The sequence below is a fragment of the Ovis aries genome, chromosome 22, assembly GCF_016772045.2.
Source record: "Ovis aries strain OAR_USU_Benz2616 breed Rambouillet chromosome 22, ARS-UI_Ramb_v3.0, whole genome shotgun sequence".
Taxonomy (NCBI): domain Eukaryota; kingdom Metazoa; phylum Chordata; class Mammalia; order Artiodactyla; family Bovidae; genus Ovis; species Ovis aries.
In genome coordinates, this window is record NC_056075.1 from 43,835,853 (window position 1) to 43,861,782 (window position 25,930).

General features: G+C 40.4%; 2 protein-coding genes across 9 annotated transcripts in view; both read right to left on the reverse strand.

Moving 5' to 3' along the window:
- The window catches only part of FAM53B (family with sequence similarity 53 member B), a 113,482-nt gene extending 110,091 nt beyond the window's left edge, over positions 1-3,391 (reverse strand). The window contains exon 1 of one of the 2 annotated variants that reach the window (XM_015103490.3): positions 3,266-3,391. The gene's annotated coding sequence lies outside the window, so the exon portion shown is untranslated. Of the gene's footprint in view, positions 1-3,179 lie in introns of both variants that reach the window. The other variant, XM_042238562.2, reaches the window with a different exon arrangement.
- Positions 1-25,930, reverse strand: part of EEF1AKMT2 (EEF1A lysine methyltransferase 2) — a 40,263-nt gene that overhangs the window by 1,023 nt on the left and 13,310 nt on the right. For 2 of the 7 annotated variants that reach the window (XR_009598059.1, XR_001023818.5), the window contains 5 exons: positions 24,098-24,205; positions 21,348-21,564; positions 17,337-17,522; positions 11,538-11,629; positions 7,144-7,496 (listed from right to left, as the gene is read on the reverse strand). Coding sequence is in view for 2 of the 7 variants with exons in the window: in XM_015103491.4 (XP_014958977.2) it covers positions 17,428-17,522; positions 21,348-21,564; positions 24,098-24,205 (420 nt within the window). In the remaining 5 variants the exon portion in view is untranslated. Of the gene's footprint in view, positions 1-7,143; positions 7,497-11,537; positions 11,630-16,865; positions 17,523-21,347; positions 21,565-24,097; positions 24,206-25,930 lie in introns of those variants that run through there. The other 5 variants (XR_003586555.2, XR_003586554.2, XM_015103491.4 and 2 more) reach the window with 3 other exon arrangements.

Below are 25,930 nucleotides of genomic sequence, written 5' to 3' on the forward strand. Positions count from 1 at the left end.
GGCCAGGCAAGGAGGAGAGTGGAGCCCAGCAGAGTTAAGCCAAGCAGAGCCCTGCCAGACCCAGCCATGTGCTTCATGCTGGCAACAAACCGGTTCTTTCAAGAGAGGAAGAGTCTGACAAAAAGGACAGCTGCAGCAAGATGAGAAGCTGAGAGGCAAAAACCTCGAAAAAGTCCCAGGTTTGGGATTCTCCTCTCAAGTCGCACCCCCCCCCCAAAAAAAAAATCACCTCTGGGGTTTTCAAGGGCTAGTGAATCTATTAAAGTGTCCCTCTTGCTGGATCAATTAATGAGAGCCCCTCCACATCTGGTTTCCATTGAAAACCGAAATTTGTATTATCAGCGTATTACATAACAAATTATGCCCGCAGTTTCTTTTATTACACATCAGAGAGGTGTGTGGTGGTGGTAATGATGGGAGTTGTGCTGATCTGAGTATTTGCTTATTTCAGTCTTTTTTTTTTTTTTTTTAAGGACAAGAACAAAGTTTTCCACACACTTTATGCAATCCAAAAGAAAGTCACACTGCCTGGGTAAAATATCAACGCAACAATCCAACAGTGGGTCGGAAGCACAGTCTCCAGTGCCCGCTGCATCCAGCAGTGGGTAAAGAAGGGTGTGCTTTCTCAAAGAGCGATGCAAAGGTACACCAAGTTGCTCCGGAGCGTCCTCTGCCGTCAGCTCCCAGAGTTTACGCAAGGCTCTTTTCTCTCCAGTCTCCCGCAGGGGGAGGAAAGCTGGCTGGCCTTTCCTGAGCTTCCATCACGGGTCAGGCGCCTGCTCCCTGGACCCATTTAAAGGACACCCAGCCCACTAGGCTCCCAGAGAACAGGGGAGATGGAGGGGCTGGGCGAAAGTGAAAAGAAATCAACTGGGGAATAAAGGCGAAAAGGCATGGTGGGAAACAGCCTAAGAGGTAACCACAGGGCTTTCTCCCATAAAACGCCAATTAAGTGCAGCAGCCATGATTACAATACGGTATCTTAAAGCTCTGTTTCCTCCAAGAATTTTATGAACTTCCAAAAACACTACTGCTACATGCGACTTACCCTGAACTGAAAATAGGAGGGAGAAACTGACTAAAAACATCATCATCAATCAAAACAGTGGAATGCTCTACTTGTCCCACTAGCCTGAGGACGTTCAAGCCCACTTCTGCAGCAGCTATACTGCAAGCTTTTATTTAAAACTTGCTTTCTATGTTAAAATGACTGCATTGCAATAATCACTTCTCAGGGGAAAAGAAGTCCTTGGGTAGAATTATTGGAACAGGTCATCAAACTGCCTTGTTATCTGGAGGGGAGCATTTGGAGAAAGCAGCAGGCCTGCCCCATGCCTTTCTTTCATTTTCTGGGCTGCAGCAGCACCCTGTGAGCTGGCTCCTCGGTCTGGACCATGGCTGGCAGGATCCCGGCACTTGCCAAGCACAGACACTGGGTCAAGGGTTACCAAGCCTGAACTTAAGACCCAAACCTTCTCCCACTAACATGGGCCTATCAACTGGGACAAGCAGCTGTTTTCAGTTTATCTAGCTGTCCCTAGCTGAGAAAAATGGGAGGGGAGGAAGGGAAAAAAAGAACTACAGATCGGCAATTCAGTATCAAAACTGTAACTGAGACAAGTTACTGTTAAGTGAATAAATTAAAATGAAACCAAAACCTAGCCAACTGCAGAAACAGTGAGTTTCACCCAGTCTACTAACTCCATTCCCTTCCAAGTCCTCAAACCTGGTAGCGTCCTACTGTAATCACCCAGAGTCCAGGATTCTGGATCAAGGAAGGATCTCCCTCCAGCCGGTGGGAACTGCTGGGAACACATATGCTAGCATGTCATTTGGAAGTCTGCTAATATGTTGTAAGCTGCACAAGACGCTTGCCTGGCTTCCCAGGCCAATAAACAATGCCATTCCAACTCCTGCAGCAGTCAATAGAAAACAGCCCCTTGTCTCCACCATCCAACAATTCAACAAACATTTGTTCCTGTTGAACAACCGTCAGCCTGGCTCCATCTGCACCGGCTCCGGCAAGGCGAGCTGGCGGAGGCGACGGCACAAACGCCCGGCCCAGGTCCCCGAGCCCGGGGCGCAGCCCAGCGCGGGGGGCCACTCGCCCAACACCCACCCCCCGCCCCCCGAGTCCGGAGGCTGTAACGTATGGAAGACTCGGAGTGTGGCCTATAGGAGGCAGAATCCCATTCATCAAATGCTGCAAAGAGCTGTTCTTTGTTCACCGTCGTACGAAGTACAGTACGTGTGAATGAAGCCCTGCGTTCGGATGCACGGAGCCTGGCTTCAGGGGGCGTCCGGGAGCGAGGGACCCGGCTCTCGACAGTCGCCAGGGCTCCGCCACCCGGTATCGAGCCACGAGTATTGTTCCTCAAGTCTGCGGGAGGGGATGGGGAGCTGGCGGGGGGCGGCGGTGGCCAAGAAGGCACTTTGGGCAATGCAAACCCAGGGCCCTCCCCGGACTCTGGGTGCCCTCCCCTTCTTCGTGCCCACCCCACCAAGAGAAAGCCCGAGCGGGGAAGCCGACTCCCACAGGCTTGCAAATCAAGGACTGGCAAAGATGGGACTCGGCCAGGGTGCCCTGTGCCGGACGGCCCTTCTCGCCATGTGCAAAAGCCACGCCGGCACGGCCCTCCACCCCCACCCCATTCCGCAAGTCCCCGCGGCCGCGGCCTCCGCGGGGGCTTTTCCCCACCGCGGACAGGGTACTCTCCCACCCCCAGCGTGACCTCTCCGGTCGGTCCCGCCGCCGCGAAGCCCGCCGCTGCGCGCTCGCATCCCGGGGGTGGCGGACGCAAACTTCCACGAACAAAAGAGTTGTCTGCAAAACGATGCAGGAACTTCGGGGTGCGCGGGGACGCCCGGATCCCCGGCGCCTTCGCCGGGGTTCAAGTTGAGACGTGGAGACGGGGGAACACCCCAGGGCGCAGCAGTGCCCGCGCCCGCCCCGGGGAAGCGCAGACTTTTCCGCAGGGGCCGTGCTGGCTCGCTCCCCTGGCTGCGCTCTGACAAGTCTCACGCATGCACCAGGGGCGGCACTCAGCGCCCCGAGAAACCGCCCGGCCCCACACGAAACCAGGCAGGCGGACCGAAAGGAAATCAGCCACACAAATACTGAAAAAAGCGGGGTGGGGGGGGTGCTAAGGCCAGTGCATCCCGCGAGCCAGGCTCCCTACCGCCGGCGGCCGGGGCGCACTAGCCAGGACCTCCGCTCGGGACCGGCCTCCCGGTCGCCGCCGCCGCCCGGCCCGGGATCGCTTACTGTGCGCGGCGGGACGCTCCGGCCGCGGGCCCCCGCGCAGTCGCCGCCGGCGCTCGCCGAGTCGTCCGGGCTGCCCGCCGCGCGGCCGCCGCGCGCACGCTCTCCTGCCGGCGCCGAGCGCTTTGTACGGAGCTGCTCCCGGGGAGGAGGAAATCGACTTGTCACTTCCTGAACTGTTTGCAACTCGTCCCTTTAACCGGCCCTGGCCAGGCCGCCCGCGCCCGCCCGTGCCCGCCGCCGCCGCGGGGCCGCCCGACCGCGGCTGCTCTTCGCTGGGTCCAGCGCTCTGCCGGCGGCGTCGCGGGCCCGGGCGCTCGGCGCGGCGGCGGCGTGCAGGAGCCGGGCGGCGTGCGGCGGCGGCGGCGGCGGCAGCAGCAGCAGCAGCAGCGGCGGGCGAGGGTGCAGTGCGCGCAGCCGCCGGTGGGCGGGGAGTGGGGCGGGGGGGTCGCGGCGCGCCGCCGGCGGGGCTAGAGGGCGTCCTGCGAGCCGAGCCGCGCGCCGCTCGCCGCGCTCGCGCCTGGGAGGCCCCGGAACGCGGGAAGTGGCCCCGGGCCCCGGCCGCGCTGCCACCGCCCGGGCCCCGAGCCAGAGACCCCGGGGCCGGCCCCCGCACGAGCCTGGACGAAAACCCCGGCCGCGTGGACTTCAGACGTCCAGCTTCCGGGTTGTTGGGGTGTTTTGGTTGTGTGTGTGTGTGTGTTTTGAGGTTTTAAAGAAACCATCGCTTCAGTGGCGTGCTGGGCGGCAGGGGACGGGGGGAGCCGTGTGAATGTTGTCTGTCGCGCTTTTGGAAAATAAAGCGCTCCTTTCCTAACTCGGGGCGCTGACCGAAATAAAGGAATGTGTACTTCGGTAGCCACATCCAAAATATATGCAACTGGTGAAGGAAGGATTTGTGGTTGCTAAGCAGAAGCAGAGCATGTTTAGTTCTGTAACTTAGGATGTTGACTTAAGTTCAGGAATGTAACCCTGATAGAATAAGCAGAGTATTTTCATTGTGCCGCTCACCTGGGGGAGGGGGATTGTTTTCCTTGTGAAGTGAAGCCCTAGATTTCCCATTAGGCCTTCCTAGTGGTGTATGTTATTTTATTGACCTTGTCCAAAAAGAGATGTTTTTAAAGAGAAGGTTTTTTAAAAGAACTCCCTATGCCTGTTTTGTGTTCTCCTTTGCCAAAAAAACAAAACACCTCATTACTTTACATGGATTGTGTCTGCGCCATTTCAATGGTTCTATTCATAAATCAGGAAACTTTTTCTGTTGCTTCTAGGAACATTTAATTGGTTTTAATCCAATGTTTCAATCCCAGTATCAAACATAAATGAACAATTAACTTCTTGAGCTTGTGTGCACTTGGGAAACTATTATATTTCACAGCTATTGCTAACATATTTCAGTTTCCCATCACACTGGACCCATTCTTTTGCAGAAAACCACGAGTTAACATCTCCTTTCACACCAACTACAGTTCACGCCAGTGACTTCTGCTGCAAGACTGAGAGGCACAACCAGGAGAAGGATGTGAGTATTCATTCAAGTACATGATGTGGGATACAATCAATTCATCCAGTAAAGCCAAACCAAGCTAATATGTAGGAGACTATGGTACCGATATCCTTACCTATAAACTCTGCTTTAAGAAAAGTTATCAAGGGCCAATTTTGAAAGAAGCAAAAACCAAGTCTTCCTAGATTGAACAAAGAAAGGTACAGGGATAATTTGAGAATGCTGCAACACTGCCCTCATGCCATCTTATGCATGCAGTGTCAAACACCTCAGCCTTTGAGAGCCTTACGGATATAGTTTAATTTACTTTTTATTAGGAGGCCTAGAGTGACTCCTGCTGGCAAACATTCAGTTTATTCCTGCAATTACTAGTTCATGGGGTCAACTTAAAAAACAAAATTCAGGGGTCCTGAGCCTGGAAACAATTACTGCAACCATTATTCTTGTTGCTTTCAGGATGATTTTAGTCTCACAAAACTCCAAGGATTGTGGTTATGGCAAGCTCCTTCGCCGTTAACGCCTCCTTTCCAACCTAAAGCAGCCTGTTTTTCTGGTTTTTAGGCTTTCTTAAAAGTGTAGAGAACTAAAAACTATCTGCTTCAGGGGTTGTGCTACTAACCAATGAATAGCTATTTCTCATTTACTTAATTTGAATGTCTAAGGACTGAAAATACATACATTAAGGCCTGTGTCACTAGTCTTCCATACTATGGGCCTTCCCACATCATGTAATAAAGTCCTATAACATAGATATATGACGCCCCTCTTTTTAGGGCCATACTACACAGTCCTTTATTATAAAAAGTCCTACCCAAAAGTTTGTATATTAGAGTTGCTTAATTCAAAGAAGTAAACATAAACTCAGTCAAACTGGCTTTAAAACAATGTGAGCTGCAGTCAGGGGAAGGGGGTAGGAGGGCTAAGCTGTCTACCTCTGTTCAGTCCTTAAAGGTCAAAACCAAATCAAAACCCGATTTAGAATACAACCAGAAACCTAAATGCAAATTCATGGGCCAATTTAGGAATAAATCCATAAAATAATCCAAAAATGATCACTTGCAACTTTTCCATTATCACCAACCAACACTAACCTGGTTAAGGCACAGAACACGCTGGGAAATATAAGCTGTAGGGATTACATGCAGTCTCACTCCAAGACCAACATATGAAGCCCAGGGAAAAAGTACAGTCAATACTGGCTCTCCTGGCTCCCCTCAAAGCAGAACTTGCAAATGAAGGAACGCCTGTGTGTGTGGTATGCATGACATGTCCACTCAGCACTGCTGGGGAGATAGAAACTGAGTGGCTTTCTATACTAGACGGTTCTCCCCTTCCAAGTTTAAAGCTCTTAAGCAACAGGAGACAATAAGGGTGTATTTTACTAAGAAAGGGTGTAACCAACTATAACTTGTATCAACAAGCTAATAAAATTATTCACCTAAGCACATTTGTGCAGAGGAGGGTAAAGATTGGGTTCTGATTAAGTACTCAGAAATGTCCTTGATAGTTAGTGGGTGTTCTATGTTTGTGTCTTTAGAGCCAGATAAATATGATATTCAAACAACAGGGAGCTAAGCTTTTGACATTTCAGCAAGTAGCAGTCAATACTGTTCAGTTTTTCCCATTAAATTTATCTGTACCTATGATTGTAAAAAGAGTGGTGACCACTGAAAGATGGTAAACAGGTTTGTCTCTGAGAATAACATTCTTTTTAGACTAATAATGGGAGTGAAACAGACATCAGACATGTTATACGTTGGAACCAACAGCAGTATGCAGATGCATGTGTATTAACCCCTTTATTCAGCTTCCCAAAGCCACAGCTTCTTTGTCACAAGTGCTGTATTAAAAGCCAGTCATTCACATTTCACACTGTCTTTTCTACACTTGAAAAGAACTTTATAAAAGCAGAACCTTTTAAAATCGCTTGTAATAGATGACGGGAAGATAGACATCACCAAGTCCACCTGAAACATTTTCAGAGACTGGCTACTGAAAGCAAGTTATTAGCAAAATACACTGCTTTAAAAATGATGGGAAGTTTTTGGTTGTCAGTGGAAGCCAAAAATCTGAGCCTACTATGGGGGCAATTTTCTTATGCAGAGCTTATTCAGAAAAATAAGTTCTATAATCGTCCCCATACCTATGATCCAGCTTCAATTAACAGCCCTACCTACATAAGCATGTTACAACACACTAATCCGTCTGTTCTTTACTTTTTCTTCTTTTTATCTTTTGTTCTAAAACCTTTTCAAAACTGATGAAAATGAGTTATAACCCTGGCTGGAATCTCATGCAGATACATAAATCTATCTCCCATATCTGTAGACATCCACCTTTTTTTAAGAGGAACTTTGGTTCTCGAAGACAGTCATTTTTTGATTCAGGAGCTAAATAAAATGAATTTATTTTCATTGAAAAATAAGCACAGCAGTGAATTTAATGATACCAATCTAACTCTTTTGATACAAAATGAGAGTTGAAAGCAGCTTGAAGGAGACTGCCTATTGAAATCAGCGCATGTGAATCCGCACAGCTTTGTAACTGAGTGTCTAGCACCATTGAGGCACGAAGCATGCCAGCTGGGACGGCATTGTGCACCACAAAGTGTGGGTTGTAAGCCTAAGTCCTGAGCACAAACCCTGGTTTCCAAGTTGGCAGGTGCTGAAAACACAGCAAATGTCACGCTTGCAACTCACTGCATGGAAGGGCTCTGAGTAAAGGAAGCTAAAAAGAACAGAGCAACAGTTAAAACTTATTTTAATATTACTTTTTCCTTGCAAAATTAATAGTACCTGTAAGTATTATGTGCTGAAAGAAAACTCAAGCATGAAAAAACAGACACTGAAAAGTTTATGCATGGTAAATAAGTAAAAATATAGCAAAGTGAATCTACATTCAAAGTTACTGACATATGTAAATCTTACCAAACCTACTTAAACTATTTTAATACTGAGATTCAAAAGCATAATCAACTCCTGGCCTTCCTCTGATCTGTTTATGAAGTTAGCTGAAACAGACACTAACTAGTATCACTAAGTCACCTATAACCTAGTCTACCTCAATACACTCTACCAAAATCATAGCTAAAAACAAGTTATAGTATTTTCATATTGCTACACATTGAATTTAATCTAGAAAACATTTCAACAGCACATTCAATGTTTATGTCATCTTCAAATGAAAATCATTTCAATTTTTTGCTTCAAATATTCTGTAGTGGAATTCAGATTTAGTATGAGATATTCAGCCCAAAATTTAACTTAATTTTTCTATCAACTACCCGTCATATAAGTCACTGCCTCAAGAAAAATCTATTTTTAACTCATCCCTAGTGATATGCCCAAAGCTTATCCTGCCTATTACCCATGAAAATGAAATGAGTGAATTTCATTTTCATTAGTTATACAGGAAACTGAAAGATACAGCTTGTGATTTCATAGAGTTTAAATACCCAATCTTAAGACTGAATCCTTTGGAGTTAAAATATCAAGAAAAAAAAAAATTTGGTCTCTGGCTCCAATGGAAGAACATCCCTGGGAACAGTATGAAAAGAACATTGGCCCCACGTATTCTACCAGCCTGTGAATTTCCTCACTCAGCGCTCTCAGTCTTCTCTATTAACGGAGAGCAGAGACGTTTTGTTTTACCCTATCCATTACTGTTGTAAGAGGGCCAGCCAGCCTTGCCTATTTTGTCCTAGCATGCCCTGCAGCTGACCTGAAACAGAACTGATATGAATGAGAAGCTGGCTTGCAATTTTAAATACTACTTTACATCTCCTTTTAATTTTCACATAGAAACAAAACAAAAAACACCTTGATCAAACCAAGATATTCAACCACTGTGATGTTTACCTACTTGAAAGTAGTGAGACTCTGACTATGCTCTCTCCTGATGACATACATCATATTGTATTGACCTCATCTCTGTAGAGCTTCTAAAACGGTTCAGACTTAAACTCTGGGAGGTTAGTCACCTAGAGAAAGTGACACTCCTCTGGCCAGCATTTCTATAGTAATATTAAGCACTCTAAGCATTAAGGTATTCATTTAACCACTAATAAAAAGGTTAAGTAAATAAATCCGCAAACGAAGCATTTTCTACACTAGCGTAAACAACTGATTCACTAACTATACTGTCAGTTCTAATATAAACCAAGGTCAAATCATATAAACTGCTTAAAGTACTGCCCAACATCAAACTTTAAAATGCCATTGTGAATGTCTGCTAACTTACAGCAAAGAAACACGATTCAGTGATCAAAGAAATCAAACCTAGATTATGGAAGGTGGAAATCAATGATAAAAATCTTAGTCCCGCTTTCCAGGTGGCCTGGTTGGGTTGGAAAGATCTCCTGCAGAGGCAAATGGCAACCCACTCCAGTATTCTTGCCTGGGAGAAACTCCATGGACAGAGGAGCCCGGACGCGACTGAGAGACTCACACGCGTACACACAGACACACACACACAGACACACACACACACACACGGTCACATGGGGGATCTTGGTCTGGTCCCGCATTAGTGGTCACTGGAAACAAAGCCTTGGAGTTCAAACCTGAGGACAATGTACCATATCCGTGGCCATTTGTTTTCAATTCAGAAGCATCCACAGTAACCTTTTCCCCACAACACCTATACTTATTACTACCTCCTGACCTCTGAAACAGATAATGATCAGAAACCTGAGGGGAATTCCTAGAATCTGCTGAAACACATCATGAAGGGCATTTCATGAAAATCCAGCGTTATGATATCCAGTCTCCATTTCTTACTAAATAAAAAGGTGCTTTTAGCACCAGCCCCATCTAGAGACTGAAGAAGGAGGAGCTATGCAGTATGATTTAAGATACTCTGGAAAGGCCCCCATCTATTCCAGCCTTTCCCTCTTACTTGTCTACCTCTTATCCTCCTCTCCTCACTCATCTCATCACTCCTGGAATATAAATGCCTTAGGATGGATCTGAATACATTAACTCAGTGGCACTGAGAGTTAAAATCCTGAACCATTCAATATATTAGCTCCAATGGGAAGAAGGTTTCTTTGGAGAAAAGAATATTTATTTGGCCTTGGTGTGTGCTAGGAATCATGCTAAGATGATTTACATTTTTCTCACTTAATATTCACTACCCTATTATGTACAGTCTACACAACTGCTTCTCTCTCCACTATATCAAACTGCTTCAAACAAATGTACTGAAGGGTAACCAACTTGAAATAAGTTTATCTACTATATACTAGGCACTTTGCCAGTACTTTTAAAATAGTTCAGTTTCACTGAGAGGGATAAGCAGTTATAGAACAGACTGACAGTACCTCAAAGAGGTACAAGGTATAGAAGGGCAGACCCATGTACTACACTCTGTATAGCATGAGAATGTAGAAACCTCAAAAATCCAGGGCTTTCAAGTGGTAAATAAAGTCATCTCTGAGTGTGCAGTGTGTGTGTTTGAAATAGGGAAGAATGAAATGAGGGAGATTCTTCAGATTATCATAATTTTATCAATTTATCTATCACTTTATCAAAATTAAGGTGGGGAAATTTCCTGGTGGTCCAATTGTTAGGAGTCTGCCTGCCAATGCAGGGGTTGAATCCTTGGTCTGGGAAGATTCCACATGCCCCAGGGCAACTAAGCCCTCATATCACAACTATTAAATACTGAGCCTTCAAGCTCTAGGGGCTTCCCTGGTGGCTCAGAAGGAAAAGAATCTGCCTGCAGTGTGGGAGACCCAGGCTCGATCCCTGGGTTAGAAAGACCCCCTGGAGGAGGGCGTGGCCACCCACTCCAGTATTCTTGCCTGGAGAATCCAAGAGGAGCCTGGTGAGCTACAGTCCATGGGGTCGCAGAGTCTGACATGACTGAGCGACTAAGCACACCACAAGGAGCTCTAGAACCTGAGGGCTGCAACCACTGGGCCCAGGGGCCACACCTACCAAAGCCCTTGCACTCGAGAGGCCATGCTCAGCAACAAAAGAAACCATCTGCAATGAGAAGCCCTGTCACCACAGCTAAAGAGAGCCCACTTGAAGCAACAAAGACCCAGCACAGCCTAAACTTTTAAAAATTAAAAAAGTTTTAAAAAATAATAAAATTAAGGTAGGAGGACAAAATTAGATGTAAATTTTTGAGTTTCTCATATAAAACATCTCTGTGTCAAATGAATACAAACTGAATTATCAAATATGTATCAGGGGCAATCAATACTGAAATCTTAAGTTTACCAATGAATGTATAAAGACATTGTTAGACTGAAAAACAATCATGTGATGGCTTCAACTGTTTTATTATATGTACATGTATTTTTTCAGATACATGAATAGCTATTTTGATTTAAAAGAATCATAAAGTGACCTAAAAACTGGTATTTAGCTAATGGAGTATTTAAACTCTCCATACATAGCGGAAATCTATTTTGTTAAGTTTTCTCTAAACCTCAGATCAATTTCAGAAGTTATTATGGACTGAATGTTTGTGTCCCCCAGAAATTTATGCTGAAGCTCTAACACCCAAAGAAACAGTATGTGGAGGCGGGGCCTTTGGGAAGTAATTACGGCTGGCATGAAGTTATGAGGGTGGGGCTCTCACCTTGGGATCAGTGCACTTACAAGAAGAAACACTCAAGAGCTTCATAAGAACTACCAGGGAGTTTGCACACTGCACACACTCTCTCCCCACAAGCACACATAAAGAGAACACATGAACATAACAGGGAGATGGCAGCTGCGTACAAGCCAAGAGAAGAGACCTCAGAATGAAACCTACCTTGTCGGCACCTTGATGTGGGAATTTCCAGTCTTCAGACTATGAAAAATACATTTCTGTTGTTTGAGCCACCCAGTCCATGGCAATCCCAGCTATTACAGAGGTAGAGAGGAACTTTAAGTATCACGTACTGAATACCCCTTTCACAAAAAGAAAAACTGAAGCCCAGAAAAGGAAAGTGAGTTGCCTAGGTTCCAATCATTTTCCTCCCCAAAATTTAGTATTTTAAAAATCTCATTTCTGATATTTATTCTACTAGTTAATAGATTTTAAAGACAAATTATATGCTATTGTAAAATGAAAACAAAAACAAATTTCAAGTTCAAAAATCAATGTGATTACTGCATTTTTTGCAAATTAAGTCATTAATCAAACCGACTTAACAAAATGATCTCTCAATTCTGGCTATGTAGCGTCCTCACCATACAAAGATTTCACAAGGAAACCTTAGCTCACTAAATGAGCAAACTTTTGGAAAGGTCAGGCTTATTCCAATGTGAGTTTCAATATATGAAATCTACCGTGGAGTATAATCCAGAGAGAATAAATAACTCTGACTTGCTTATGACTGATTCTCAAAAATCAACAAATATTATTCTCATTCAAAAAATAGCATACAAGCAGTTTCACTGACTCACGAAGGCTCTATTTATAAATCACACAACATGTAGTTTTCACTCACAATTTCAGGCCTGTCTTCCAAAATTTGCAAACAGCTCTTTAATTCAACCCAGTATGTTTTATTAAATACCATATTAGGATTTTCCCCATTCAGACTCCAATGAGACTTCTTGTTGAGGACATGGAAGGAAAACCTAATTAGTGCTGCTCCAGTGCATGTAAATTTATTTCATCACGAAAATCCACAGAGTAGGGGCAAGATGCTGTCACAGAACGGCAGAGGGATATGGAATGTAAACGGCTCTTTCCTCCACTCTGCCCCTCTCTCACCCCGCCCCTCCAAGTTCCACGGTTGGAAATCATCCTAACATTTTTTTTTAGCCAGGATGTACTAAAATTAGATGGGAACAAAGGACTGACATTTTCATATTAGAGGAGGGGCTGGGAGAAAAATGTGAACTTGCAGCACCCACTCTCTTCTACATTTAGCCTCTTCGTCCTGACTATTCCCTCAACTCTGAAGCAGCAAGAAACGCAAGAGCAGGGGAGCCACCAGCCACCCCAACAGCGCTTCCATTCCGCTACAATCACATCATGATACACTGCTTCATCTCTGTTAATGAAGAGTGATAAATATACTTCCTGGTCCCCTTACTCAACCAGAGCATTTCATATTTCTAAGCTCCTCAGATAATATCCAGAGTATGCTAATTGCTGGCTCATGTGAAAATTTTTAGGTATTTGGGAAAACAAATATATTGTCAGATTCACTTTTCTTAAAAAGCTTCTGGATAGCATGCACAATGAAGCTCACTCGCTAACATACTTACCATTTCCTGATGCAGTAATAAAAATACATATTTATAAATATAAGAATTTATGACTTCTTTGGGAAGGATCACTTAAAAATGAAAAAAGTGAATTAAAAAATGAAAAAAGTAGGTTCTTTTTTTATATCTTCCTCCAATAAACTAGGCAAGTAACTGGGAAATACTTTAAGGCACAATTGATCTCTTGGTCGAAAGTCTTTCTTACAATGGTATCAGCATGACAAAAGTGCATTCTGCCCGCCTCTATGCCCCAGTTTTTGAAGTTCTACTCCATAAAAGCAGGACAGTGATACATTCAAGTCTTGAGAATTATTCCTATCTTTTTAATTTGGTTTCCCTGGGCCTAAACCACAGGTCCATACAGTTACAGCTTAAAATCCAGTTTAGAGAAGTCCTTTTAATGATTAGTCTAATGCACTGTGTTGTAAAGATTTTTAAAACTCAGTAAGTACCGACTCAAACTCTTTTTTTTTTTTTTTTTTTCCTGGTTACTGGAGCCCATCTTGACATCTAAGCTGGAAATGAATGATCTTTCAACAACACTCCAGGGATTTTGCTAAGGTCATATTCAATCATTCATTAGGCTTCTTACCCCTCGCTTTTCAGAGTTCCATTGTAGAGCTGGTTTTATTCAGCATTTATGTAGCCTGTGGGCTTGGGTATTTGTCTGCTTAATGTTGAGTTTCATTTCTATGCTCCTAACATAGGAATCCATCAATTGACCAAAGAATTGCAAACTATTCTTTTACTTTTCTAACAAATTGCATGGTATGTATGAAGAATAAATTAGCATTAATTTTCTTCTATTAACTGTTAATAAAACATGCTCATGTGTTCCCCCCTTCTTTAAGGACATCTCTGTTTTCTGCCTAGCCAAGAGAAATGACAGGGTTTCCTAATTTTTTCCCCACGATGCAACTGTCCTTCAACCTACCACACTCCTCACCTCCCACAATCAAGACTCCAGGTCACAGGCAGCCTCATTCCTGTGAAGTGCACTAGACAAGACTCCTTTCAGACCCCAGCAACACCCTCGGCACCCCTCCTCCTCCACATACAACAATTAGCTACAGAGGTTACTACAGTGGGACATAAGATGCTTGGTCTCTTGCTCCAGAGCAGAAGGCTGTCTCTGGAGCACATGCCTTCTATCCAGCTCACAGTGCTAGCAACAGGGAATCAAACCCAAGTGTCCCCATAGGGGCAGAATGCTGACCTAGAGAGTAACTCATTTTTCACAATCATATATACCTTTTCATTGTAGGCTTCCAGACACACACACACACACACACACACACACAAATAAATAAATAAAACTTATTTAAGAGAACATAAATCAAAGCCTATTCACATTGGCAGGGATACTCTATTTCTTTGCATATCAGTTTAAGAAAAATTATCTCAAAGCCAAATAAAACCTAATTACTCATCTGGGTTCTTTAAAATTAAGGTTTCTATTATACTCTGGATGAATGTGAATGAAAGTCAACATATAGGTAATGTGTTACAGTATCAAGAAAATTTAAAAATAAATGAATTGAAACACATTACTCATATAAAGACTAAAAGTCTTTCATGTATGTTTACCTCTCTCCTTCCCCCAAAATAAACAGAAAAATGCACACATATCACAGATGAAGAAAAGGCAAACTCACTGCCACTATAAAGGGAAAAAAATCATTCAAGGACAGTTTGTACTTATTTTAAAATGGCTTTAGTCTAACCGCCAAGAGTAGTGTCAGGTTTGATTCTCAGATACATAAACACTAGGCCCAAAAAGCAACTCTAACTTGTGCACCTGGCTTAAAACAAAATGTTCTGAAAACTTTCCTTTTGTTAATTGGTGTAACTCACCCACCGAGGCCTCCAATCCCTTTGGACTTGCACACACACTTCCTACACACAGAAGTGGACTGTTATGCGGCAATAACATCATCATGAAAAGCAACAATTCTGTGCAGGCTCCACAGAGAAACCTCGTTTGCATTTCAAACAAGTTTTCTCAAAATAAGGGTGTCTTTTGATGAAATAAAATTACAATTCCAACTTCTTGTCCAGATAAAACAGCATTCACTACATAACCTACTGCTCCCTTTTAGAACGAAATGATTTCCTTCACAGTTACCCACAAATCCATATGACGTATCAAAACTAAGTTTGATAATAATGTGTTTATGACTTGTTTCAATAACTTGGGGATATTTACTGGCCTGGTTTTGAAAGTGTGGTATTATTTGAAAATATTAATAATTTATTGTTAGCATCTTTGGACCTTCCATTTGTCCTGATTTCAATCTCTGAGAGGCTGGTTTCCAGCAGGATTAAACTGCTAAGAAGAGATGACAACTCCCCTTTCCTAACCTTATCAACAGTCCCATGATTCTCCTGCCAAAAGTCCTACATCTCTGCAAACGGAACACACATACCCCCACAATAGTGACTCAAGGAGCTTTTCAACAAAGGCACTCTCCAACTATCAGTGAATCAAACTCAATGTCTTTAGTCTGGTTTTCATAGAAAGCCTGTTTTGCTCCACTGATGCTTCACAGTAGCATAAACTTAACTCAGAATTCTAAAACAGTACCTACACACTAATATGGTATTTAAAATCAAGAAATATTAACCTAGAAAACAACAAAGACGATCACCTCAATAAATTATATAACACTGTTTCTATGGTTTAAGATCCTGAGTCTAGTTTATAACATCAACACAATTAATTTTATATGTTTAAATCACATATATCTTAATTTTTCTAATTAAAAATTTTAAATTTTAATTTCACATATATTTTAAAAATTAAAATTTAACTTTTAATAACAAAATTTTATTTCTCACTTTTTCATGTTAAAAATTAAAGCTTTTCCAAAAGTGTTATTTGTGTTGAAAGTTTATGGAAATGTCTTCAGTTATCTGGTGCAAGGCAGATAGTTATCTTAATGATTGATTAATGTTGATCTAAACCAAACTACTCTTCTCCTCCCCTTGTCTCCCTCCAGACAAAAATGAAAAGAAAAAGGGTGTAATGCTAGACTTGTTCAGTACTGGAAAAGCATTTGCTAAACAAACAAAAATTCTGTTTGTTTTATAACCCAGCAGGACCCAAAAGCTGCAAATCATAAAAACTATTATCATTTTTTAAGAACCATGTATTATGACTCCAATATTAAAACATCAGCCCACAGACAAAATGGCAGTGAGGATTAATAAAACTCATTTTTTAAAAAACGATCACAAATAAACTGTTTCTCTTGCTGATCAGTGCCTAACTAGAACATCTTGTCCCTAGAGCCCTGAGGATATGTATGTATGTGTGTGTGTGTGTGTGCGTGTATATATATATATATATATATATATATAAAACTTACACCACCTTTGACAGAAGAATGACATAATTCAGTTCTTGATTAGCAAGTCTTGTAAGACAAGTAGGGAGTCAGTGAAAATTAATGACGGATGAATCACTATTCTCACAGTCCACCAACAGTCACTAACAAGGAGCTGCAGAGCCACTAAAAATAACTGCCCAACTTCTCTGACAGAATTTTCCGTGTACCAGCCCTGGTTCCCCTAATGAACTGTAAAGGCCGTAACAGCAGAGACTTAGACCTGGGAACCACACTACTAGAGACAGGTGTTAGAGGCAGACCCAGACAGGAGCCCTGGCTCCATCCTGTACTAGCTGTTTGATGTGTAGAAATAGGAATAAGAAATGCGTGCCTGTAGAAAATACTGAGGGAATTCAACGACTCAGTAAGATAATGCAGCCAAACACAGTGCCAGCAGCTAACCGTGTCTCTCAGTTGTCTTTCCTCCGACTGTTTGTCCATCACAGTGTACAAAAAACCATCAGCCAAAAAAAAGAGTTCAGTAAGTATTTCTTGATCAACTGATACATTTATCTGATTTTAATTACACATGTAAGGGCTGAGACATTTTCTCAGATATTAAAGCATTTAAAAAAAATCACCATTCAACCCAAAATATCACACTATGTTTTATAACAGTCCAATAAAAAAGTAAGAAAGTCATTTGGCTTATTATTCTGACCCTGGAATAGCTTGATCAAATCTTCATAAATAACTATATTCAATTCACCTTTACCGAGGTGCAAAAATCAAGGATACAAGCTTTCCGTAAATTCATTTACTGCTTTAAAGTTTTAGCTGTTCAGCAGTTACAGGAATTATTTTTTTAATCTGAAAGAGAAATATTTATATCTCAAATACAAAAGAAAAATTTTAAATTAGTCTTGGTTGATCTCTAAAACCCAACCACTTACATGCTCATGATTTTTTTTTTAATCAACCCATTATTTCCCCTTAAAATGTGCATCCTGTGTACTTACTAAACATTTACTTGCACTTGCAATTTCTGTGTCAGGTTTACTTTGATGTAGAGCTTCTTAAAAAGACACTGAGTCTGTCCAGTGAAAAGCCTCATGTTTTTTGGAAAACCAACGCAGCTACACTGTTTCCAGATCGGCCTCCAAAGCTGAACTTGGGTGTGGGCAGCTCTTCGAAAAGTTCAAATCCTGCCAAAGTTAAAACACTTTCATTAGGGACTGACTCCCACAGTGAAGGGATGTTTGTATTAACAAAGTACCTTCAAACCTTTCATAAAACTACATGATTCCAAACTGAATTGTAACTAAAGCTCACTTTATGATTTTCAATTCTACTCTATGTGTATATGTATATACACTCCAAAACACTGAAATCAACAAGCAACAGACAAAATTAAACTGCAGAAAAGAAGCTTTCCACCCATCCCTCATTTCCTCCACTTCCTTTTCATCATCCCTTTATGCATAGAGCTTTCCTCAATGGCTCAGCAGGTAAAGAATCTGCTTGCAATGCAGGAGATACAGGAGACCAGGGTTCAATCCCTGGATTGGGAAGATCCCCTGAAGGAGGCAATGGCAACTCGCTCCAGTATTCTTGGCTAGGAAATCTCACAGACAGAGAAGCCTGGTGGGTACAGTCCATGGGGTCACAAAGATTTTAACACGACCGAGTGGCTAAGCACACATGCACCATTATCATGAAGCACGCAAACCCTGCAGCTCCATCAGCCTCCTTTACCATCCAGTTGTAGGCAGCTTATCATGTGTTGAGGTCTTAGCATGCATCAAGTACTGTTTTGAGTGCTTTCTACATATAATTCAATTAATCCATATCAGATATATAAAAGCACTTTAACATAGAAAAGTTAAATAATGAGGAAATAAAAATGACAAAGTTCTGGAGAGGGATGGGGGTGACGGGGTGATGCCTGCACAACAATGAGCATGCACTTAGGGCCACAGAGCTGCAAGCTGAAAAAGGCTGAGTGGCAAACTCTATGTCAGATATAGTTTACAACAGTAAAAAAACGGTTCGGAACCCAGGATCCAGACCCAAACTGAACCCAACTTAGGAAGACAAGGACATAGTAACTGCCAAAGCAGTGCAGGGTGACTCTTTTTTTTCCCCACTTATCGTGGATTCAAACATTCTGGTTCAAGTCCCACCTCCACCACTTACCAGAGGGCAGGTTATTAGGTTAAGGTCAATCTACCTCACCCAGAATCCTCAATTTCTACACAAGGAGGTTACAGGTATCACTGCCCTACCTAACTGTCAGTGATTTTGTGAAGATCAAAATAAGATAATGTGGTGGTCTCCTAAACTATAAAACAAAATGGAAATTTAATGTTATTATTCTTTTTTAAAAAAATAAGACAAATAAGAGTGGGTGGCAGTTTACCATGGTTTTCTCTCATGATGGGAGTAGCAGTTTGGGAGAATCTTTTTTTTCTTTTGGGGAAGGAGATGCCTATATTTTCTAAGTTTCCATTCCATGCCTGAGCTAAGGTTCAAATAACTCTTGTAAACAGAAAAAGATGCTTAAAAGGATATACACTATTGTATTAATTGGTTTTTTTATACTTTTCTTCATAGTTCATATTCTTAACCAAAGTTCACCAAATCTTAATAAATAACTAGATATTAAAATGCTAATTAATAACTAACTGTAAAAAAAAACAACTAACCATAAGAAAACTTTCCCAAAGAAGGTCAGGCCTTTTAAATAATACATTTTAATGCTAAAAAATGGAGCCACTGTGGTGGAAACATGTGGACACGCCCCTATCTGTTTTCTGAAATTCTGTGTTTCAAATACTTCATAATAAAAATTTTCAAAAGAAAATGGAGCCGTCTGTGTAAATTTTCCAGAACTAATCTTTTAACTTCCTGGACTAACACTATAGAATTTAAGCTGTTATATTTCAGTAGATAATACATCAAAGTGTTAAAAGTGGTTGTATACCAGAGATAATGAATTTTAATTGTTTTAATCTATATACCTATGTGTTGGGGTTACTGATATTTTCAAATTTTTTCATAATGAATCTGGGTTACTTTTGTTGTAAGACAGGTTTCCGAGGTTTTTTTAATTCCCTAGTTGTAAGAAAGTCAAGTTCCTTGGACATCAAATTAGAATATCAGTGTCTGGCAAATGATTAAGCAATCTTAACCAAAACAAATACCACCACCAAATATTTATATAATAGGGCTATAAAGGAAAAATTCATTTCAACAGATTTACGAACATTTACATTTCAAATTAGGAAAGAAGCAGAGAACCTGAAAAAATTAGCGAAGCAAGCTTGATTCTGTGCAAAAGGGAGCACAGAAGCCAATCTTAAACCCCAGTGAGAAGCCCCTCAGCAGCGACGCGTGGCAGTGCCCTATGTCTAACTCCAAAACCATTTTCTAAGAGAAGAAAAATGTTTCCAGTGTATATAATTATTTCTTTAACATTTCCTGTGGCAACATTTCACTTATTTAAATTCCGCATTAAGTTCTGAAACTGAACATAAGCTAAACAATTTACTTAGTAGTTCTCAAAGACAGATTTTTAAGCACTCTTTACCAGGCTAAAGTCTGTTCCTCATTATCAAAGACAGACAAATATGTTTTTGTCTGGTGGTTTCAAGGGTAAAAGAGAACACCTGTATTTAAAAACCAGGAAAGGAACTTGCCCTACACAGTGTAACGCTGAGCATTTATTAAAACTGTCAAGCTTCAGGAAAAAAGACTATTGGTACAGGGCCTCAACAGTTCTAAAGGAAACAAATCTAACATAGAAGATAATAAAATTAATGACATGAAATAAAAGACAATAAATCACATCATTCTTGTTTTCCAGAGGCAGCGGTAATGAAGCCTCAAGCTCACATTTCAAGCTTCAAACACATCGAGTTTTACATTATATAACCTGCCCAGCCATCGAGTGCACACAGAAGGACGTGTGTTCCACGTTCTCCCTCCTACTGCCTATTCCCTCGCTACCAAACGGAAAACAAACTCTGAGATGAAGCACATGCAACATAGTTATAGACCCATTTCCGGTTAGCTTGCGACAACTGAAGTTCAAAACTGAACCACAAATTTAGTACCATGTCACTTATTAATACTCCATCCTGAAAATTCTTCCCATTCCTTAAAAAAAAACCCTTAACACTAACCTGAAATGGAGTGTAAGGAAAAACCAAGCAAACATCTAGCTATAGAGTCTCAAGGTACTTTCCAGAAAGGCCTGTGTACTGCATGAGTAAGTGACAGGTGAAATAATCCTTCAACCATGCAAGGAACAGTCTGCCAAAGCTCAAAGTACTTGCGTATGGATTAAAGATTCTCACAAGATTCCCATTTAGTAGATACAGTACTAATTATACTTTGCTAATTGGGAGGGGGAAAAAAAAAACATTCCTGTCTTGGCACCAAAATCTTGCAAAAAAGTAGAGATTTCCTCAAGAATTAATACGCAGTAATTCTTCTAAATTCCTATGTTTTGCTTCTATGCAATGTCAAAAAAAAAGAATATACACTGAAACAAGAAGATAAATCCTAAACACCTAAATGAGCACTAGTATCCACAGAATTAAAACTCTCACCATATAAGACTTTAAAAAGCACTAATACCATCTGCATTATTACCATTATTACTAATTACTGGTATATCAGTGCACTGAATTCAGAAGCACAATATATGTGCTGTTTTTGTTTTGATTCTCTAAACAAGAGATTATACAGCTTAAATAAAGAACTTAATTTTTACAGGCTCATAAATTTTAGTACTTAACTGCCAGAATTTCTTGGAAAATTTTACAAAGGACTCTGGATCTCAACCAATATTACTTCTTTGTTCTTTGAATAAACAGTTAAAAGCACTGCCATGGTTATTAACAAAGAAGAAAAGCAGGCAACTCCCACAAACACAAAAGTAAAACACTGTAACACCAAGAAAAAACCCTATTTGAGTGCATTCAACACGAGGCAAGAACACAGGTAAACAGCACACAGCCATGTACCTTCACTGAATTCATCCAGCAACTCTTCCTTGGTCCAATTACAAGAGGTTATTAGAAAAAAGCCTTTCACTTTCAACACTCTGGAGAGAGATTCCACATACTGTTTCCGCTTCTCAATTGCATTGTCAGGATTAAGGCTTATGGCATCAAAAGTCCCTTTGTCAATACAAATATGAAATCCAGACAACTTTGTGGAAGGGTTCAAAAAGTCTTCTACCTATATTAAAAATCAACATCTATGTGAAACAATCCACACACAATCTTTACTGAATTTAAGTAACAATCTGTAAAAAGTGATAGATAAAAGGAGCAATTAATTACAATGGCATTTTACATATAATAAACATATTTTCAACTTTACAGCTAACTTTAATGTGCTTCATTCCAAGATCATTAAAGCTAAGATTAGTAAGCAAGACTGACAGTGTTTCCTGGACATTCCAAATCTCTACAAATTTGGAAACAAATCAAAGCCAGGTGTACTGCCTAATAATACCAGCACACAATGGAGCTCACAAGCCCAGTTTATGAAAGAGTTATTTCTGTTGAAAAGCAGAATATTTGACATACTTTTTTAAACGACAAAAAAAAATCTGGAATTCAAATAGGTCACTGGAAATGTGATGATTTTTAGCTGATATTACTAGTTGTCTGACCTAAAGTAAACATGGTAAATCAAAAGTTGTATTGCCTTGACTCAGCAGCTTACAAAGCAACTACAACAAATAGTATAAAGCCTAAGAAATTAAAGGATGGTTTAAACTGCAATTACCTAACTTTTCAAATACCATGCATTTCAGATTTTGAAAGTCATGTATCATTCATCTCATTCATTTTCAATAACTTACTGATACTTCAGAAGCATCTAGAATAGTGATCTGCCTCAACTTCATAAAATATTCAAAATAATTTGCCAACAAAATTAATTCTGAAAAGCTACTTTGAAAAATTAAGCAGTTTGATTATTTATATAAACAAAATAATTATAAATGGTATATTATCTAAAACTTCATTATTGTTTGATCTTAAAATGTGTATTGTATGTTTTCATACACTCAAACATAGTTTTCCCACTCCCATCCCACATCATTACACCTGAGGCAAAATAATGACTACCACTCATAAGAGTCAAGTCTGGAGAAGTTTCTATCCTAAATGCCTGTATAAAAGTATTCATGTATACAACAGATAGTTCATAGACACCTATGACATGTAGGAACATTTCAGGCCCTGGGACTATAGCTGCAAACAAAACAAAAGATCTCTGTATGAGAATATATCTCATATTCTCTAAAAGGAGGCAAACAATAAATAACCAAATTATTTCAGATAAAGTGCTATGAAGAGAAAAATAAAGACAGTGAGTTATTAGGAAGAGAAATGTTTTGGAAAAGTAGTCAGGCAAGACCTCTTTAAGAAGGTGATATTTGAGAAGAGATCAGAATGATGAGAATGAGCCAAACAAACTAAGATCTGGGGCAAGAACATTCTAGGCAGAGAGCAGCAGGAATATAGATTGGAGAAAAACAAGGCTGAAGCATATCAGGAGCAGAAAGAAAGTCAGGATGACTAGAGTGCTGGTGATAAAGAAGCAAAGGGGTAAAAACCAAGGGGCTCTGTAAGGCTGGGTAGGGGTTCAGATTCCATTCTAAATGCAATGGGCAAGTGCTTGGAGGCTGATTTACATTTTAAAAAAATAACTCAGAACTGGGGCTCTGTAACAACCTAGAGTGGTGGGATGGGGAGGGAGGTGGGAGGGAGGTTCAAGAAGCAATGAACATATGTATACCTAGGGCTGATTCATGCTGATGTCTGGCTGAAGCCAACACAATATTGTAAAGCAATTATCCTTCAATTAAAAATAAATTTAATTATATATATATATATATATATATATATATATATATATAAAATAACTCTGGCTGCCCTGTGGTAATGGACAACAGTGGCAAGAGTGGAAATGGGAAGGCTAAGAGGCCAACTGACGGTGGCTTGGATCTAGGAGGCAACAGTGGAAATATCAAGAAATGACACATTTTCTCAAATATTCTAAAGGTAAAACAAACAAAATTGTTTCTAGGATTATTTTTTCAGCAGCACCTCACAGCTTTTGAGATCTTAGTTTCCCAATCAGCGACTGAACCAGGAGAGCATTAAGTCCTAACCACTGGACCACCAGGGAATTCCTGGTTATTGAATAAAAAGGAAAGAGTGGGATGGGGATGGGAGTGAGTGAGAAGGCTAAGGGAGAAACCAAGAGTTTCATTTTGGACTAATTAATAGGCTATTAGCTATCTAAGTGGAACTATAGAATATGCAGCGTTTCTATAATTCTGGAGTTCAGAGAAGCCCGGATAAAAATGTAAATTCAAGTGTCATCATCTCCTCACAGATCAGAGGGCAAAATAAGTAATCTTTGGGGCATTATACCACTTTATGCATTTACAAATTTTTGATCTGGTTAATCCAAAGTTAGCTATTATTCATGTGTATTTGCAAAAAAAGAGAGACAGAAAGGCAAAATAAACATACTTGAACACAAGAGGAAGAGGCGAAAATAACTTCCCCAAACTGACTAGACTGAAAATTTTAATACTGTTACTTTAAAAAGTTATCATTTTGGATTATTTATGACTGATCCTTAATTTATGAGTTTAAGGATGTCAGCAAATTAATACACATCAGAAACATTTAAACTTTATAACTTATTATAAATAAAAATAACAATGAGCAATATAAATAATAGTTACCTTCAACTTAATGTTAGATAAACCTTCTTTTTCTATAATATTTTGAGAAAGCTGTATTGCAGACGGAGAATAATCAATTCCAGTAACATCAGAGAAACCAAATTTTGCCTGGAGACAGATAATTTTATACTTTAGTTTTCTAAAATTTTAAATATTGTTTTACCTATGAGTTATACTGTTCTGTTAGGACCCAGACTGTTTCATTAATATATCAAATGACATATACCCTCTAATAGTATAACATGTTTAAATTTTATTATAGAATCTAAATAGAAACTAAAAGTTTAAATTCATATAATGTGACAATTTATTTGCTTTTATAATATTTTATTTCTTTTTCATAAGAAATTCATTTTCTCAAAGACAATGAGAATATATGTGTATTTCTGTCCTAAACAGAAAAAGGTAGTATTAATTTCCAATGCTGATATGCTCCAATTCACACATAAATCTGTCATAAATTTTTCTTAACACAATTAAGTTGCATGAATAAATTAAATACATATGTAATAAGTCCTTTCTTTTAAAATTTTTCCTTGAGTGCAATTATAAATCACATAATTCTCCACCAACCATGGGATTATTAACCACCTTCCATTTGTACAGTATTTTTCATTTTTTAAAAAGTTCACACATTCCAGGAGACCTTTGCAAAAAACCTGTGGTATACTGGGCAGGTATTAATACCCCCAAAGAGGTAAAGAAAGCTCAGTGAACTCAAGAGTTTTGAAACGAAGCCTGCGATCCACACTAACCCATGTAAGGGTGTGAACGTGAGGAGCCTAAGAGCAGAAGCATGATGGCCTCTGGTCTTCAGCCCTAACTGTGCTGAACATTGTCAGACCATTCAGGCTAAAGGCAATTTCAAAGGAAATCTGAAGAAGAAAAGAAGTTGCAAAGTCAAGTGTAGCCTGAAATTCTCTTCCTGCTCTTTACCAGTCATTTAAGACTTACCTAGACTTTTCAACCCTAAGTGACTGATTCCTAGTCTAAACTCAACCCAACAATTATTTTCCACAGAGCACTTTTTTTCTCTTTGATCACTTTTATTTTCAGTCTTAAGATCTAATATCAAAAAAATAATCTAATATCCCTTCTTTGATGCCAACCTCCTATCCTTTTAGTGATCTCAATCCACATTGTGTAACAGCTTCGTTTTCTCCCCGTTTCCCTCATTTCCTTCTCTATCAGACCTAGAATGCAGGATGATTCTGTCAATTGACTCTAACTAGTTCCTGCTTCTCCACACTTGTTTACTCTTCCCTTAAACTGTATAAGAAGCATACACAGACATTTTAAGTTCCTAGAACATTCATTCTCAAACTATCGCCAACATTTTTCACATTCAGTTTCTGGCACTCAGTGAGAAATAAACAGACATTCAAGGGAATAATAAATGACCAAAGACTAAGAGGGAAAAACTTATATTAGGAAAAGGCCCAAAGGAGACTCAAATAAAAGAATGATCAGAAACAGATACTTAATGCAACTTCCCTATCAGTACAGTGGTTAAGACTCTGCACATCCACTGCAGGGGGAAGCCCTGGTAGGGGAACTAAGATCCCGCATGCCACAATCAAAAGCAAAAAACAAAAAAGAATGAAACAAATCCTTAAAACACTGAAATAAATGACAATCCCGGGAACTGTAACAGAACTGAAACCTATAACAAAGAACCAATACAAATAAGAAAATTTTTAAATGAAATAATTAAATTAAGAAATTTAAGGGTGGGCTTGATGGCACACTGGACACAAACACAAAAAATACTGAAGTGGAAGAAAGGTCAGAAGAAAATACCACTGTTAAGCACAGAATGACAGAAGGATGGAA